At 37.7% G+C, this 17,906-nt stretch overlaps 1 protein-coding gene across 10 annotated transcripts in view; it reads right to left on the reverse strand.

Annotated features, from left to right (window-relative positions):
* slc4a5a (solute carrier family 4 member 5a) overlaps positions 1 to 17,906 on the reverse strand; it is a 42,198-nt gene that overhangs the window by 8,610 nt on the left and 15,682 nt on the right. For 4 of the 10 annotated variants that reach the window (XM_077520916.1, XM_077520913.1, XM_077520917.1 and 1 more), the window contains 11 exons: positions 17,104 to 17,162; positions 13,965 to 14,122; positions 13,778 to 13,865; positions 12,129 to 12,283; positions 11,924 to 12,052; positions 8,807 to 8,981; positions 7,411 to 7,544; positions 4,398 to 4,669; positions 2,690 to 2,751; positions 2,190 to 2,381; positions 600 to 713 (listed from right to left, as the gene is read on the reverse strand). In XM_077520916.1, coding sequence (XP_077377042.1) covers positions 600 to 713; positions 2,190 to 2,381; positions 2,690 to 2,751; positions 4,398 to 4,669; positions 7,411 to 7,544; positions 8,807 to 8,981; positions 11,924 to 12,052; positions 12,129 to 12,283; positions 13,778 to 13,865; positions 13,965 to 14,122; positions 17,104 to 17,162 — 1,538 coding nt within the window. The remainder of the gene's footprint in view (positions 1 to 599; positions 714 to 2,189; positions 2,382 to 2,689; positions 2,752 to 4,397; positions 4,670 to 7,410; positions 7,545 to 8,806; positions 8,982 to 11,923; positions 12,053 to 12,128; positions 12,284 to 13,777; positions 13,866 to 13,964; positions 14,123 to 17,103; positions 17,163 to 17,906) is intronic. The other 6 variants (XM_077520921.1, XM_077520920.1, XM_077520918.1 and 3 more) reach the window with 4 other exon arrangements.

The following is a 17,906-nucleotide window of genomic DNA, read 5'->3' on the forward strand; positions in this document are numbered from 1 at the left end:
ATTTTATTTTGATTATTATTATTATTAATTGAATCTCTGGTGTAATAACCTTATTTATTGATTGATTGAATTCTTATTTTTCATTTTATTTTTATTATTATTATTATTAATTCAATCTCTGGAGTAATAACCTTATTTATTGATTGATTGAATTATTTTTTATTTTATTATCTGTTCTCATTGCTGCTGGACATGTAAATTTCCCAGAGGGAGCCATCCCAAAAGGATCAATAAAGTCAAGTCTAAGTCTGTTATTAACTATGAGCGGTGAAAGAAGCATCTTTAAAATGCAAAGCAATGGCTGGAAACATGTTGCATGCATTCATCCCTGTAGTAATATGCCATATTTTCGCAGCGTGGCAAATGAAACATCCAGAATACGTGCATCATTACAGCGAGCTAAGCAATTTCATTCCCCTCCTGTCGGGAAAAATGTTTTTCCACCCTGTGCAAGATTGATTTAAGCTTGTGCACAAAATCAGATCCGAATGTTGTGAATAAAAAGAAAAGAGTTTTGACTGACTCAAGCATGGGTTAACAAATCAAGCTGGGAAAAAAAAAAAAGAGCAGTATGATGGGGAGAACAAGAAAGTTTGTACCTTGAATTCTGTTGGTACAATTAACTTGGGAGTTTTAAGACCCATCAGCATGTCTAGACCCACAAACGTCATGATTGACATGAAGATAGAAAAGTCACTGATGAGTTTCCTAAGCTGGAAGAAGAGACACAAAAAAACAACACAACAGTTACAATTGGACACACGGAAATGTTGAATAATTTATACAAATTCTAAATGGAAGCATGTTTCCCAGCAAGGTGTAATCTACAAACTAGTTCTGTGAAACATCTCGATGTACTTTTATGTCAACTGATTTTGGCAATATTCCTTTTGATGTGATTTATTGCTGGGCCATTGATCATTTTCTGTTGGGTCGCAGAGAAAGGATAAAAAACGTTTTATGCCTTCCAGCAGATTGTTTCATTTTGAAAAATGACTTGAACATTTTTGTCCCATCATCCTGTGATCGGCCCGCTGTGAAGGGCGCCAACTGATTGTACATTATAGTGAGTTGTACACTCAATATATTGCTGCTGTGCAAGAACAATCATGTATAACACTTTCTTTTTTTTTTTTTTTTCAGGAGCATTATGTTTTTGTTGTTCACAAGCGCATCATCTTTTCATGCTGGAGCAAGTCTAGTTCAGCGTGACAAAAAAAGTAGACCAGGTCGTCCAAACTACGGCCCGGGGGCCATTTGCGGCCCACCATCCATTTTTTTAGCGGCCCTCAGCATATACAAAAAAATAATAATAATAATAAAAAAATCTGGATATGCAAAGAAACTATTTAAATCTAAAACAGAAATACTTCTTTTTGTAATTTGATTGATTAAGTCAGATATTTCAGTTCCAGAAGCATGTTCTGCTGTCTGTGTCAAGGTGTAATTTGTGAACACATCACATTTATGATTAACTAAGATCCACTTCTTTAAAATTTTTCATTTTATTACCGACTACTCTTCCTTTGATTGCGAATGTGGAGATTTGGTTCAGGGCTGGGGCGGATCTATTCTTGTGGGACACCCCAAAATCAAGAAAAAAAAATCCAAACTGTCCTGTTTAAAAATCACTAAAAAACAGCTAAACTATAGCACATTATTAATTGACTTGTTAGTTTTAGCGCGTTTAATAAAATCAGACAATTTCACAATGGCCCTAGCATCCTTTGATTATTCCGTATGCGGCCCTCAAAGGAAAAAGTTTGGACACCCTTGAAATAGACTATATTTTAGACTCTCTAAAACCAAGTCTAACTTGTGGTGCAGGTGCTGCAATGCGATGTTGTTGGCTTCAGCTGAGGCAGAGACAGATTTGGCAGTATGCGGACGTCGTATTTCATTCATAAATACGCCAACAGAAATCAATTCTTTGAACAAATTATTATCATTACCATCTTAAAAATATTTAAATAATATTTGTCAATTCTGTCATTAGGGCAACCTCAGAAGCTTTATCAAGTCTAAGTAAGTTTTCTAGCTTTGCCTGCACCACGTCTACAAAGAAAAGAACATTTGACTGTGAAAGATGAAAGAGGCTTGGTTATATTCTGGGGCTGCTTTGCTACATCCAACACCGGGGTGGATGACAAGAGACATATTATGCAGCTATTAAAGAGTTGCTTGGTCACCTTGGTGGGAAAGTAGCGGCTGAACTTGAACTTCTTGAGGGTGACGGTCATGGAGTATGTTCCAAAGAAGAGGATGAAGGACATAAGTGCCAGATCTGGGACATACTTGCAGGAATTCCCCACCAGAGAGCCCCCGTACTTCAAACACTCCTTCTTACTCAACTGGCTCCAGTCCAGAGCTGTCACATTCAACTGGGGGTGGTCCGGTGGCAGTGGTGCAGAGAGAAAGATAAAGATAAAAGGAAGGTGCTTGAATTGAGTGTTTGTTTATTTATTTATTAATTTCCAAGTAAACAGTGAGATTAGTCAGCAGAAATGTGACATTGTAATCCACGCAAGACAGAGGGAGCGTGAGGATTATGGGATCGGTGGTGATAAAGGAAAGAAAGTAACAGGACAGCAGTTCTCAGAAAAAAAAACAGCATCTGTAACCAGGGCTCTACTTTCAACTTGAAATCAATGGCTCCAAAATAAAGTATTCGGTGAAAATAAGCACTTACCCCAGAGACACTAGAGCTGTTATCTGGCATTGGAACTAAACCATTGAAGATCATTGCAGCCGCTGTTTGTGAGTTGGAGCGGACAGGTTGAGGCCGAGGGTTTAATTTGACATAAAGAGTAGATGAGGAGGGGGAACAGAAGGGAATAGAAAAGAAATGTACAATGAGAATGCAGCAGAATGCAGCCAGCGGGGCATGCCGTCACAATCAAACGGGGACTCACTTGTAAGAGAGAGCAGCCAAATTGGTTGAAGCGTGCCAAAAACAAACAAGAAACAAATCAGTTACAGAAATCAATGTTTGGAGAAATGATTGCATGTTTTACAGTCCATTTGGGCCTCAAATTGAGATAAGTATTTTCTTGGGCCCCTGTCAGCCTTGGGGTCTTACAATGGACAGCCCCCACCTCACCTTTGGGATTCCCTTGTTCGTTTTGAAAACTGCTAATTGTCATTAAATACTACGGCTGGGTATCAATTCTAATTTCCTCAATCAATTCGATTTTGATTCACAAGAGTTCAGTTCGATTTGATCTTGATTCCCCCCGATTCGATTCATTTCACTTCAATGGATTCATTATGGCACATCAATTCTTCTAAAATGTCAAATACATGATAGAAACTCCACAAATATTAAATTCCAACGTAAATTTTGGGGAGGCAGTAACTGGTCACATGGTTTAGTTTATTAAAGTAACACGTGTTATAATCACTTAACGGGGTTTTTTGACTCAATGAGCCATTTTCAGCAGTAAAACGTTACTATTTTGTGCATAATTAATGTGATAACTTAATTGTATTTCATGTACAATTAATACCTTTAAAATGTCAATTTTCTACTTGCTGTCAACTGATGATGACATCACCTGCGCTGAGGAAGTAGGTAACGACCAATCATGGCTCAGTTTACTGACCAAAATCCAGAAAACAGGTGAGCCATGATTGGCTGTTACCTACTTCCTCAGCACAGTTGATGTCATCATCAGTCGACAGCAAGTAGAAAAATTACTTTTTAAAGGTATTAATTGTAAATAAAACAAAATAATGAAGTTATCAAATTAATTCTGGACAAAATATTAACTTTTCACTACTGAAAATTGTCCAATGAGTCAAGATTCTCTTTAAGTGCTACACAAACAATGACATCAGCATGGATGAGCTGAAAAAAAAATTCATAATCTAATTCAATAATTGTGAATATAAATTAAAAAGATTCTGAATTTGTCTTCTAGTGAAATAAGTCAGGTATAAATGGAAGAAAAATACTTTAAAAATACTTTTAAATTCATGTGAACAGTAAATTTCAAGAAAACAATAAGATTAAAAAAAAATGACCGATAAAATTCTATTTTATTTATAATTTATGGGGAGGAAAGATATATAAAATCGAGTCATGGTTTTACTAATCAATATTGGGCTTGAAATAAAAAAAAAAATCTATTCAATATCAATTATTCGAGTTTTTAAACCCAGCCCTATTAAATAAAATTACGCATGATGAACTCTGTATTCCTTATGAAAATCAAACACAGGTGTGTGCGCTTACCATGTAAAATTGCATTCATAGTTGCCACTGACTGGCATGAATGTTTAAAAGATAAGTGTTGAAAGTCAAATGTTTGGGAGAGTGCACATTAGTGGCTTCACTGTCCGTTACGATCTTAAAGCTACACTTCATGGTCAGTGCACTCGTCCCTGAAAGAACTCACTCGGGTCTGGCGCCAAGCACTCGCACTTGTAAGCAGTGACGTAGTCTGGCTTGAAGTTGGTGTTGATCGGGTAGTATTTGAAGCAGCCCACCATCTTCTTGATTGCATCGGAGATGAAGATGAAGGAAATGAGGCTGGAGAAGCCCTCCTCAGTGAAACGTGTCATGTACTTGATAATGTAACTGGCGTCGGTTGCCACCAGGATGAAACACTGCAAGCACGAGTGGATGCCGATCCACAGGCGCAGCTCCATGTAATCGATGTTGTTATTCCTTCAGGAAGGAGAAAGCAGGCAAGCGTGGTGAATGAATGGGTGAAATTAGTCAAGCTCTGACATATCAAGTGCTCAAGGCCCTAAAACCCCTCAAGGACAAATCCATCTCATTTCCGGCTAAGAAAAGATGTCCTGAACAGTTCAATAACAATCACTTTAAAAAACAGACACGAGGCCAAAGTTTCTTGTCCTAAGTTTTATGTTGTGCTGAAAACATAGCAAATATTTTGGTTTAAAGGGGAAGTAAAGTAAGAATAGCCACCCCACTCATCCAAACATGTCATTCTGGTTAATATTGTGTTTGTGTAATATGAATTAAGCTGCAAAATCCACCCATTTTTATCAATCTCAGGGGCGGCCATTTTGTCTCTTGCTGTCGACTAAAAATGACATCAGAGTTGCACAGGGTTCGGCTTGCACATGACCAAACCCAGAAAACAGGTGAGCCGTGATTGGTCGTAAGCTGAGCCCTGAGCAGCTGCGATGTCATTTTCAGTCAACAGCAAAATGGCCGCCTCCTCAGATGGTTTAAAAAGGGGGTTAGGGAACCCTGGTCCTCGAGAGCCACTGTCCTGCCTGTCTTCCATGTTTCCCTCCTCCAGTACAGCTGATTTGAGGAACTGGATCGTTATCACTCTTCTACAGAGCTTGCTGATGATGATAATGATGATAACGAGTCAGCTGTGTTGGAGGGAGACATGGAAAACAGGCGGGACAGCGGCTCTCGAGGACCAGGGTTCCCTAACCCTGATTAAACTGGTGGATTTTACAGCTTAATTCAAATCCAACACATTAATAATCACAAATGCTGTGTTTAGACTAGGTGGGGCACATACAACATATTGTTGTAAATACATTTTTGACTTGACTTCTTCTTTACCAGTTTTTTTCATCCGATATTGTGGATCACCATATTTAAATGTGTCTACTCATTAAAAATGACATTTTTAGAGATGGTTTGTTGCTCTGGTTGTATTCATGTTTGGACGCAAATAATCTCCTCCTTTGTTTCAATTCTATTATCTTTTAATGTCAACTTTAGTCGCCCCAAAATCCACTCATTCTCCACCCATTCATTTTCTATGGTGCTTGTCCTCTTTAGGGTGACAAGTGAGCTGGGCCAGAGGCGGCACCATGCACATGGCAATCACAGTGCACGTATTATGCCCTTTTGTAATATAAAGAATGCAAATTTGGACACCACATGTGTTAAATTCTTGCTTTTGTTACAATACGTCTCTACAGCCTTATGAACAACTTGGCCCTGCTGAACAACAGATTGGTCGTTTAACTTGCTCTTTATCGACGCTATCAGCTAGCCTAATGCCAAAGAACGCCAACTGGAACATCTTTATGACAAGACGGGTCTCACGACACATGACGACAGTTACAGTTGTGTGTGAAAGTTTACATAACCTTGAGTCGGGATGTAACGATATCCCAAACGTCATGACATGATATTATCACGATATGAAGCTCACGATACGATAATAATCACGATATTGCGGGGAGGTTGGCGATATTTAAAAATGGTCACAATATTGTAAAAAAAAAAAAGAAAAAAAAAAGGCTCATACCAAAAAAAAAGCACAATATTGTGTTGCAATGTTATGCTATTATTATTATTATTATTATTATTATTATTATTATTATTATTATTATTATTATTATTATGCTATGCTGTTAATGCACGCACACATTGAGTTCCTCCACATATTGACTTGCTTCACAGGCATATTACGTTCCCCTTCATCTGACAATTAGTGTAGATTTTCAACATAGAAGGGTCAAAACATCCCTAATGAAAATTAAATTGCAATAAAAAACTAGCCACCAGAGTACATAAAGTATGCATTTGTTTAAATGATGAGCAGCGTTGTGCTTGAAACTAACATAACCGTTTGATATTATGACCAAAAAGTTTAACCTTGGTTTAATCGGAATATTGAAAGCAAAGTTTCAACAGTTGTAAATGGGGCCTTAAGACATGTGAGGAATTTTTAACAGTTCGAAATAGCAGTCAGTGTAAGACTTGGGAAGTTTATTTTAAGGAAGCAAGGAAAAGTTGAGTTTGCTGGAGCGGTATAGAGCTGCGTGCCATCCGCATAGCAATAAAAATGGATTTTGTCATCGTGGAATATATTTGCAATGGGAATGAGCTAAGTGATGAAGGCACCCAGAGTAGCGTGTGGAAAACAAGTAATGGCTACCAGACAATAAAAAACATTTTTGTGGCAAACTGACACATCACTAAACACAATCCCAACAATGATTTGTTTTCTTTTCCCTGATCTACTTTTGCTCTTAGCGTTCCTTCTTCCAAAGTCAACTTTAACAGGTTTCAGATTGGCTAATAGCCACTGCGTATTTATATTCAAACTCTAAAAACAAACTGTATAATAAATAGTGATACAGATTTGATGCAACACATTTGAAAAGTGAGGCTATGCAATGTTAATAGTGTTAGATTTAGCAGCAGGTGGCAAATCATTGCCAGCAAAATTAGATGTCTTTCTATAGGGAGATTAAAGATCATTCAGGCGTTTACTCATTTAAACGGATCACCTGTAGAGTTAGAAACCTTCTGATGTTTTTGAACCTACATGCACAAAATTGAGTTTAAGTCATACCTGTGGGGTTATTCACACACATTTTCAGATTCTAATTATTCTCTGAACTGTTTTAAAAAAAAAAAAGGACCGTGAACTGTAATCCTCATTCATTTGCAAAGAGGCTCACTTGCTGAACTCATACAGGAGCTTTTCAAAGATGAGGATGGGTCCAGTTGAGCTGAGAATGATGAGAGGCTGACCCCCGAGCAGACAGAACACCGAGCCAGCCAGGGCAGTACCGAGAAAACTTTCCATGACTCCCTGTTGAGGATGAGACAGATAACATTGCAGGAGGAGGATGACTACGTGTGAGGCCTTTTAAAATTGAGTAAAGAGGAAACACAAAATGAAGAAGAAACAAGACGCCCAAAGCTGAAAATCGCAAGATTGATCCAGTGAGAGATCAACATAATGAAAATAAATTAAAACAATGAAAATTAAGAATATTTTATTTTGACAGTCAAATGATGCCATTCAGCAAAAACTCAAGATCAACATATCTAAAACAAGCAATCATTTACAATCGTAGAAACATTTGCCAATTCGTGAATGTACACCAGGGGGTGTCCAAACTACGGCCCGGGGGCCATTTGCGGCCTGCTGTCCATTTTTTTAGTGGCCCCTGACATATGCTAAAAATGGCATTTGACTCAGTTCAAATAAAATAAAAACAAACATGTTTGGAGATGGTCACAGTAAGAAGGGAAGGTGTCGAAAAACACAGGTGCTATTAAAGGTTATTTGAGTTAACTAAAACTAACAAAGAAATTAAAATTCAAAAAACAATTTAGCTAACGAAATAAAATAAAAACGAAGATGAGTTTAAAAAAAACAAAAAAAAACTAACTGAAACTACATCTTATGTTTACAAAACTAACTAAAATAAAACCAACTATAATTATAGCAAAAATGTCCTTTGTTTTAGTCTTTGGTAATTTAATGCATGTGCCTTTGGGGATGATTTTAAATCTGATTTTTAGTAGATTTATTTTGATATAAACCGGAATAATGATGCCTTGCCCATTGTGTTTTTTAAATATTGTGCACAAGTAATACACATAAAAAACAAAACAAAACTAAAACTAACACTGAAACTAACTAACCTAAAACTAAGCATTTATTAAAGAACTAAAACTAATGTTAAAAAAAAACTATCCGAACCACCCTGAAAACTAATTAAAACTAACTAAATTTAAAAAACAAAATAAAAACTAAAATGAAAAATTCCAAAACTATAATAACCCTACTGCCATATTACAAATAAAAAAAACTGTAGCATTTTTCTAAATATGCAAAAGCACAAATAAATTATTTGTACAATTTTTAGGACTAAACACAATTTCTCTTCATAACATGATGTGGCCCTTGCGTCCTTCTGATTTTCTGTATGTGGCCCTCAAATGAAAAAATGATGTACACAGACATCTTTAGGAAACAAAAAGAACAAAAATGGCTAAATGTAGTTGTTGTTTTTTTTACTTTCATACAGCAAAACAAAATAAGAGGCCAAGCGCACTGTTTACCTGGTAGTTTTCTGTGGCATCTCCCAGCAGGCCACCAAAGGTGATGGCATTCGTGATGCAGCCCAAGTAGATGAAGAGCACAGCAGAGATGGACTGAATGTGGAAACCCTCGTAGAAATCACTGGGCAGCCAAGGCAATTTGCGCTTTATGTCCAGGTATAACCCACCACAGAAGCTGTTACATAGACAGGACACAGTTAGTGAAGCAGATGGTGAATTGTGCTGTAATTTAGTGCGATTTGCAATCCGTCCTTCCATCATTTTCTTCCCCTCTGCACAACAGTGACAACATTGTCATGTCTGGGTCACGCCAGGGTTAAGTTTGAGTTCATGGCCTGTTAAGTTTGGGTTCATGACCATTAGATCTGTTTGGAATTGATGTAACGTGTTACGTGACAGCTATGTGATGTCAGGAGCTTTTTGATGTCAATCTTTAATCCTTTACTTAGTCACAACCAATCGGATCGATTCACTGTCTGTAGTAGCTGTCTGAGAAGTGTGTGTGTTTGTCGGATTATTACCACTGTTCCTCTGTGCAACTCTCGTTTCTCATCTAGTCAAGTTATGTGAATAAATAGTTAAAATCTTATTTGTGTCTGCGCTTTGGGAACCAACCTCAGAACGTAACAGACATATGGTCAAGCTGCAAGAGATGTAACGGTAATATGTATCAAAACATTCACATACACCGAAATGGTAAACAATTTTATTCATAACTGTTGTATGTAATTTGACTGAAAGTGTTTTTGATTAAACATTTTTATTATTGTGATTTGCAGAAGTGAAGAGATGCCAGTGTGGCGTAAACATTTTTTAGTGGCAAATATGTTTAAACGTACTTGCAAGTATACTTTTGAACATGTTTAAATACATTAGAGTGCATTTAAACGTACTTACAAATACATTCAAACAAAAAAAAATGCTGTAAACATGTACTGTAGACATAATTATGAATAATAATGAATCATGAAAAGTAGGAATAAACAATGTTTGCTTACTTAATTTTCAAATGTATTGGTTTAATGTAGGCTAAATGCTAAAAGAACAAAAACATTTTTTTGGGTGGGTGGTCAAATGTTTTTACGCAGTTAGCCTCCAAGTACATTCGAACCTACTCACAAATATTAAACGTACGTGCAAATACGTTTAAACATATTCGCAAGTATGTAAATCTACTTAGTAATACTGGACCCTTAAAGGTAGAACACAGGGCTCCAATTAGTCTAAAGTGTTTTAGGAAATAAAAAGAATCAAGGTGAAATATTTGCTATAAAAATTAGGAAAAAAAAGTTAGTTTCAATTGTTGCTGCTCAACAGTCCATTACTTTATAGTCTTTTCACATATTTGATGTATTCATTTTTATTTTTGTTAATGAAACAATCTGCTCTATGCTGTATGCTGCTCTAAAACTTACATTTCCCTTTCGGGGCTCATTAAAATATTGACTTATCTCAGCTGAAGAAACATTTTAAAATGAAGTATCGGGAACTTGGGACACCACAACACAGTTAGCCGACGCTAAACAAAACACAGTTTGTCTGCTAACCTTGCATAAAGCCACCAACGGCAAATGTAACCACATTTTCAGACATAAGCTGATAAAGGATTTACTTGGCTTTATTTGGAAATTGATAGCTTAATTTCACTCCTAAAGTCTGAGCAGGCAGAGACTCAACTATTTATATTAAAACAATAAAAAGTACATTTTCCATCATATATAAGTAGTCACTTAATGACGCAAATCAGTGTTGCAGAATGCGGATAAAAACACACACATTAGCATTTATATGCGTTGTGTCCGTCTGGCTCGTTTGTTTAGAAATGATTTGACTTGCTTTGGCAGAGTGTGAGTGGTCCCACTGGCATGGTCAGCGGAGTCATTGCCTCAGGCCTCAGCCCAAGGTTTTATTAGCTAACAAGCCTACAACAGATGCATTATAATCTATAACATAAGCCTGTCATTATTCGTTCGAAATGATTCTAAACACCTGATTAGTTACTTATTATTTTTGATTTGGAAAGACCAATGTAATGAGTACTTAACCCGCATTGAGTGACGTTGACATTTTGGGTGGTTTCAAACTGATTTGGATCAAAGGGATCACAATACTAATGATTGTTGTATTCCTTTACTAATTGGAAGGATGAATAAATTCTGATTGGTATCTGATTGAACACCCCAAAAGTTCATGTCCTATATTTGCCTGTTCCACTTTATTACTGGACTGTCAGTATAGTAGTTGTGATGTAGAGGGGAGCATTTCTACCCCACAACAAACTACAAGCATGTTTATTATTGCGCTAATAACTCTCTGACAATCAGGATCAGGTGACGTCTTTATAAAGCGAGTTTTTATAGTGCATTAGATTGTGTCTGTCAAACCCATTTTTCTGTATATTTTCTAATAAACGCAATTTAGTATTTAAATGCAATATCTATTCAAATAAGTGCAAATAATATATCAGTTCTCAAATTGGGAGGTGAAGCTATATTATCCGCCAGATAATTAACTCATTTGCTCCCAATAACGTGTAAATACGTTTTTTAATGTTCTAAGTGTCCCAAAGACGTATTTATACGTTTTTTTCCTTTTTCTTTCTTTTTTTTATGCTAGAGCATACAGAAGGCTTTGATGCAGCCTTTCAACTGCAAAGAACGGTTGCAGAAATGGTAGTTATTACACAAACGGCCAGTAGGTGGCAGCAGAGCAAAGGAGATCAACCAGGGCCATGTAGAAAAAAAGCTCAATTACTTACAATTTTGAATAGATTTGTGAAAACTGATGAAACATGCTAATTGCTGCAAAACGGAAACAGATAGAAACATACTTTTTTTTTCTGGTGAAAGAAGAGACTTTAATCTTTCTTTTGATAGGTTCCATGCTTTTACAGCAATAGAACACAATATTCTGTGGGCCTTGCAAAATCAGTCAAAATCCAGTAAAACAGCCGGGAGCGAACGGGATTGCGAAATGTGAAAATGGCTGGGAGTTTTGTTTTTTTTAGGATCGCTGTAATTCTACATAAATAATTCTGACACATTGGAAATCCCCAAAAATACGGATGAATGAACAGTCACATTTTCTTCCCCTAAAAAGGATGACTTGTAAATGCACCGTCCAGTGAAGGCCAGTTCCTCTCCCAGTTCATGTTGTGCTGGCATTTCCTCATCCTCAACCAGGCCTCCTCCTCCACCCGCTGTGCCATTCATCTGTCCCAATTCATTTAAGGAGAACACCGACTTCCTGAAGATGGGAGTCACACTGAGATATATTCGTGCTTCACGCGCATTAAAGGCACAAGAGAAGGTACAGCTCCAACCTTTTGTCTGCCGAGGGAACCTTCTTGGGCGGCTCGATACGGATTTTAGGATCCCATTCCCCAGGCGGAAGCACAATCACCTCATCCAAAAACTCATCTATGCCAGCAATGAGGTCCTCACGGTCTCTGGCTTTGTAAGCTACATCACTGAAGAGCTGTGATAGGAGGACAGAATGAGATTTTAGCATTTCATTTGGCACATGCGATGGTGATTTGTATACGTGGCACTTCGGTGTATGCTGAGTATCTTATAAGATGGGTTTGACTTATTTTCAGCCTCTGCTGTCCTTTGGAGACTTGCTCACATAAATTCTGCAAGCCATACTGACATTTCAAACCCAGCTGGATTTCATTCAAGAACACCTGCCAGTCACCAGCAAATGATGCGCCTGAGGCTGAGCGTCAAGAGCGGGGGGGGGGGGGGGGGGGGGGGGGGAATCATTCAGTAAAGGAAATGACAGAGGAGACTGGTAATTGACGACCAAATGAGTCCATTTTCATAGTCCATTCCAAAGAACAGGTCTCTGCCCAATGGGATTAATAACCAAACAAAAAAAACAAAAATAACATTCACAGGATGGCCTTTAACATGTTCAATCATCAGACTGAGAGAGCGATATTTTCCCCAGAGCAGTGACATGGTCATTGATTTTCTCCCACCAGCACAAGAAAGTTCACTTCATCTCTGTCGGTCTTTTTTCCAACGATTCAATTTGAAACCAGCAGACAGGTTTTACAAGACACCCACACTGAGAGTATGTTTACTAATAGAGTCAACAATTATTGCAGAGCATCCTTAACTCATTCACTGCCATTGACGGAAAAATACGTCAATGATGTATTTTGTCGGGGCTGGCAGTGAATGTGTTAAATTAACAGTGTTGGTAAGTACCCAAATGTATTTTCATGCTTCTGTAATGCTTAATCCACCAGTATATTCTGCAGAAGTAGCTGAAATTATATTTATAGGTGACGTGACTACACATTCGAGACTGTCTGTCAAGTTAGCGTGCTACTTGCAACACTTCTTAACTATACCAGTAATTGTTTTCAAACTTTCAAATAACTTCTAATGAAAAACTTTTCATGAGGTTGTCACTTAACTGCACTTCATAAGTTATAAGATGTCTGCTACGTCACCAAATTATGGTTTAATCACCACACCTGTCCTTTTCACAAGGGAGCAGTAGCCAGGTCAACTTTGCAAAAGAGAGAATGTGGCCGGAAAGTCGATGTTTATTACACTATCAAAAGTCAGGGTTTCATACTGTATTTCCATTCATCAAAGATACAAGAATCAAATCACATATTTATTGTGGCTATCCATGCAAAACCCGTGAAATGTGGAAAACAAATTTGCAGTTCCTGTTGAGGAATTTTTAGTCAAAGAGTGTAATATTGTATTCTTAAATCTGGCTTTTGGAGGGAAAATACATGAAAATTTCACAGATCCTTCTTAAATTTTGCTCCTACAGGATTATGATTGCCATCTATCTACTGTCTTAACTTCGACCTGTACTGATGATGAAAAAAATGAAGATTGATACATTTTTACACAACAACATTTTCAGTTGTAGTCAGTGCAGCCCAGCATTGCATCTCAGGAGGTCTTGCGTGCCAGAAACATTAGAAAAAATGTAATTACTTACATCATCGACCATCAATGTTGCTATGGCGCGGCCTATCTCGTTATATGACTTGGCCTTTCCCTGTGGTCCCAAGAGAATGAACAGGAATCTGTGCAGTGATGAAACAAATATGAGGTATCTGCATAGAGGAAAGATTTGATACGCGACATTCACACGATAAGGGACATTTTGATAAGGGACATTTCACCTGGTGGGCACGGGCACCTCAGTCAGACCTCCAAGTGTTGTCGCTTGGGACAAGCGAACAAAGGCAACAAAGGGTTTGTTGAGGAAATCCACTTCTCCCACCAGCACGTTGGAGGCCTCAGCATCTCTGGGGATCTTCTTCATGAATTTGTTTTTCAACTGATGATGGCAAAGACATAAGGTAAGGAAGTGTCTCATAAGACATAACAAAAACACATTGGGCCTCATTCACCAACTTTCCTCACCAAATTTTCATTTTGAAATGCGACTCGCACACATTCTTCAAGAAGATGTTGGTATTCAACAATGTTTTCTTATCTGATCTGTTGACTCCAAAGTTTTCAACCCGATACAGATACCTGGTATCAAATATAATGTATAATGATTTTCTTTTGTCTGTTTTTCTTGTTCATTTTGAACTTGGGTATAAAGAAGTGGCTAAACAATGCAGGCTTGTGCAGAGGAACTGTATTTCATAAGCATATTGACCTACATATTTGGATGTAAAGGTGTGACAAAAGTTTGCCACCACATTAACTCATTCACTCCCAAAAACGTATGTATACGTTTTTTTTATTGTTTTTTTTTTGTTTTTTTTTTAGGTTTTTGTATGCTAGAGTTTTTGTATGAAGGCTTTGATGCAATTTCTGACCTTAAGAGGTTGCTTAAAGCCATGGCAGTTATTAAAAAAAAAAAAAAAAAACATCCAGCAGGTGGCAGCAGAGTATAAGAGAACAACCATGTGCCACAAGCTCTTTTTCCCAGTGTTTTTCAACAGGTTTGTGAATAATGATGAAACTTAGCTAATTATAATGCTAATTGCTGCAAAACATAAAAACATACAAACATACTTTTTTTCCCCCTGATGAAAAAAAAGAGACTCTAATCTTTATTTTGGTAGGTTCCATGTTTTTATAGCAATAGAACATGAAAATGGCTGGAAGTGAATGAGTTAATCATCATATTTATCAATAATATGACAGCTTTGTAAATTAAGAATTTACATCACAAGTCTAGTTGGTGAAATGAAGCTCCCTGCTCATTGACAGCATTGGAATTCATCCATCCATCCATTTTCTTGACCGCTTATTCCTCACAAGGGTCGCGGGGGGTGCTGGCGCCTATCTCAGCTGGCTCTGGGCAGTAGGCGGGGGACACCCTGGACTGGTTGCCAACCAATCGCAGGGCACACAGAGACAAACAACCATCCACACTCACACGCACACCTATGGACAATTCGGAGCGCCCAATTAACCTGCCATGCATGTCTTTGGAATGTGGGAGGAGACCGGAGTACCCGGAGAAGACCCACGCGGGCACGGGGAGAACATGCAAACTCCACCCAGGAAGGTCCGAGCCTGGACTCGAACCGGAGACAGCATTGGAATTTGGATCCTTGTAATTTGATTTGTGAGGATTATTTTAATTTCAAAATGTGACAATCTGCCTGGATTGTATGATAGTCGCAGGAAAAAGGAATACACCGTATAAAAGGAAGCATTTGCATTGCGTTGCATTGATGAAATATCAGAATATGTCCGGATGTTCGGGTATGTCAATAAGCCACAGCCTGAATCTGTAGCACCATGTGAGGGCCAAGCACGTGGACAGTGTGATCTTTTTTTTTTTTTTTTTTTTTTAACCAGTTCAATATTGACACAGATGATGCAGCAAACAATCCTCACATGATCTGGCCAACTATAGGTCAGCAAATACAATCAGAGTGCCCCTCCCACATTTGTATCATTGTGTTTGTATTGTATATAATTAACTTGCACATAAAATAAAGTAGAGGAGGAATGAACTTTTGAATATTTCTAATCTAATTTTATTTTGAACTGTAATTTTTATGTTTGTTTAATTTTGCCTGTTAGTTGTTAAAACATTCAGTCATTCCAAACACAATAACTGTTTTAGTTGGCACGTCATTCATTCAACCAGTGTGAAAACCTTATTGTCAACCTATGCATTTCCCATCCTCGCATATGTCTAAGCATGCATCAGTGGGCTTAAGGCACATTGGTGCGAGCCCTGGAAATGAATGTGTTATGTGTGTGCACAATCCCTCGCTTGCCGGTTGTCACCTTCAAAGACTGATGGCAGAGCGTCCTCTCAACAAGCATGAAGCATCATTTCAACACATTTGTCAGATATTAGGTGGTAATTTCAACAATAATTCAACGTGGCAAAGTGGAAAATACAGCGATATGCTTCCAGGCAGAAAATAGATAATACGACTTTTGTAGGAAAATGAGTTTAGCCATCAGTCATTGTGGGGGATGAAACGCTACAATGTCTCTTCTCTGAAGAAATGTTAAATGATGAGCTTTATTTTTTTTTTCTAGCAGATCATTAGCCATTGAGTACATGACAATACCTCCCCACCGTAGATTCTTTCTTTATAACGCTACTTTATATGCAAAACATTAGAATTAAAAGCGATGAAGACGGAATTAGAAATAAGTCAAAGGATCCGAGATAGTCAGAATGTGGAGCTTGTTTCAGGATAAAGATGGACAAGAAAGGTTGATCACGTAAGGAGAGTGCCATGACAGAAGAAACACTTTTGAGAATGAATGAATTAAAAAAAATGAAAAGTAGTCTAGAGGAGGTAGAAATGTAAGGCAGGAATTCGAGCAGATTTGAAGGGAGGAAATTATGCCATTACCAAGGCTGAAGAATGGAAAAACATTTGGTCCTGATGACTGTGATGTTCTTGATTAGTTTTTTACATTAAAAATGACAAACAAGAAATATACGAGGCGTGGAGGAAAAGTTTACTGGTACTGACTTTGAAACAATTTGTGACTAGCAATGTTAGGGATGTAGAAAAGTATTTGACAAGGTACCAAGGTTGGAGCTGCATTGTATGAGAAAGTCTAGACTGAGTGACGGAAAAGTCAAACTGGTGCCGCATATGCAGCGTGACAGTAGAGATGTGCGCAATAGAAATTACAGATGGCTTCAAGGCGCTGCATGCTATGACTGCATCAGGGATCGGCCCTGAGACCCTTCTTGCTTGCGATAGGGATAGACAGGCTGATGGATGAGCTGAGCTAGTAATCCCAGTGGTCTTTCCATGTAAAAATGTGTGGGAACCGCAGTTTTTACTTTTACATATAATTGTGTTGAAGGCTTACCTGGTCTGTGCTGGGAGTATCTGCAATGTCATTCATGCTCCTGCTCTGAGCGTGACCTGCTGGGTGACAATTATCAATTATATATGACTATTTTGACAACTTAATCATCAGCTAATTATTTTGAATTAATTCCTTTTTTGGTATAATTTCTCAGTGCCATCTCACAGTTCACTAAACACAAAGTTTTGAATGACAAAACACTGTAAATATACACAAGCATCCGTCAATCTTTTGTTGACCACTTGACCTTATCACTATAGTCAGATGGCCTTTTAACTCTTTTAAACCCAAAATTGTGTAAACATTTTTTTTAAATACTTTGTCCTCCACTCCCAAAAACATTTACACTTTTTTTAAATGTTTTTTTTTTAAATGCAAGAGCAAGGCTTTGATCCAGCTTCTGATATGAAGAAGTGGCTTAAAGCAATAGTAGTTATTACAAAAACGGCCAGTAGGTGGCAGCAGAGTATGAGATCAGCCAGGGCCATGTTGCAACAAGCACTTTTTGACAGTGTTTTCACCAGGTATGTGAATATTTATGCAACTTCTAATGCTAATTGCTGCAAAACGGAAACAGATACAAATATACTTTTTTTTTCCCTGACGAAAGAAGACACTCTAATCTTTCTTTTGGAAGGTTCCATGTTTTTAAAGCAATAGAACAATATTCTGTGGCCCTTTCAAAATCAGTCAAAATCCAATGAAACGTCTGGGAGTGAATGAGTTTTTAAGTGTGAGGAGTGTGGTATGTAAATGACAACTACTGTTGTGAAATAAATAGAATTAAAAAGCAACCAAAAAGA

Source organism: Festucalex cinctus, chromosome 5, assembly GCF_051991245.1.
Source record: "Festucalex cinctus isolate MCC-2025b chromosome 5, RoL_Fcin_1.0, whole genome shotgun sequence".
Taxonomy (NCBI): domain Eukaryota; kingdom Metazoa; phylum Chordata; class Actinopteri; order Syngnathiformes; family Syngnathidae; genus Festucalex; species Festucalex cinctus.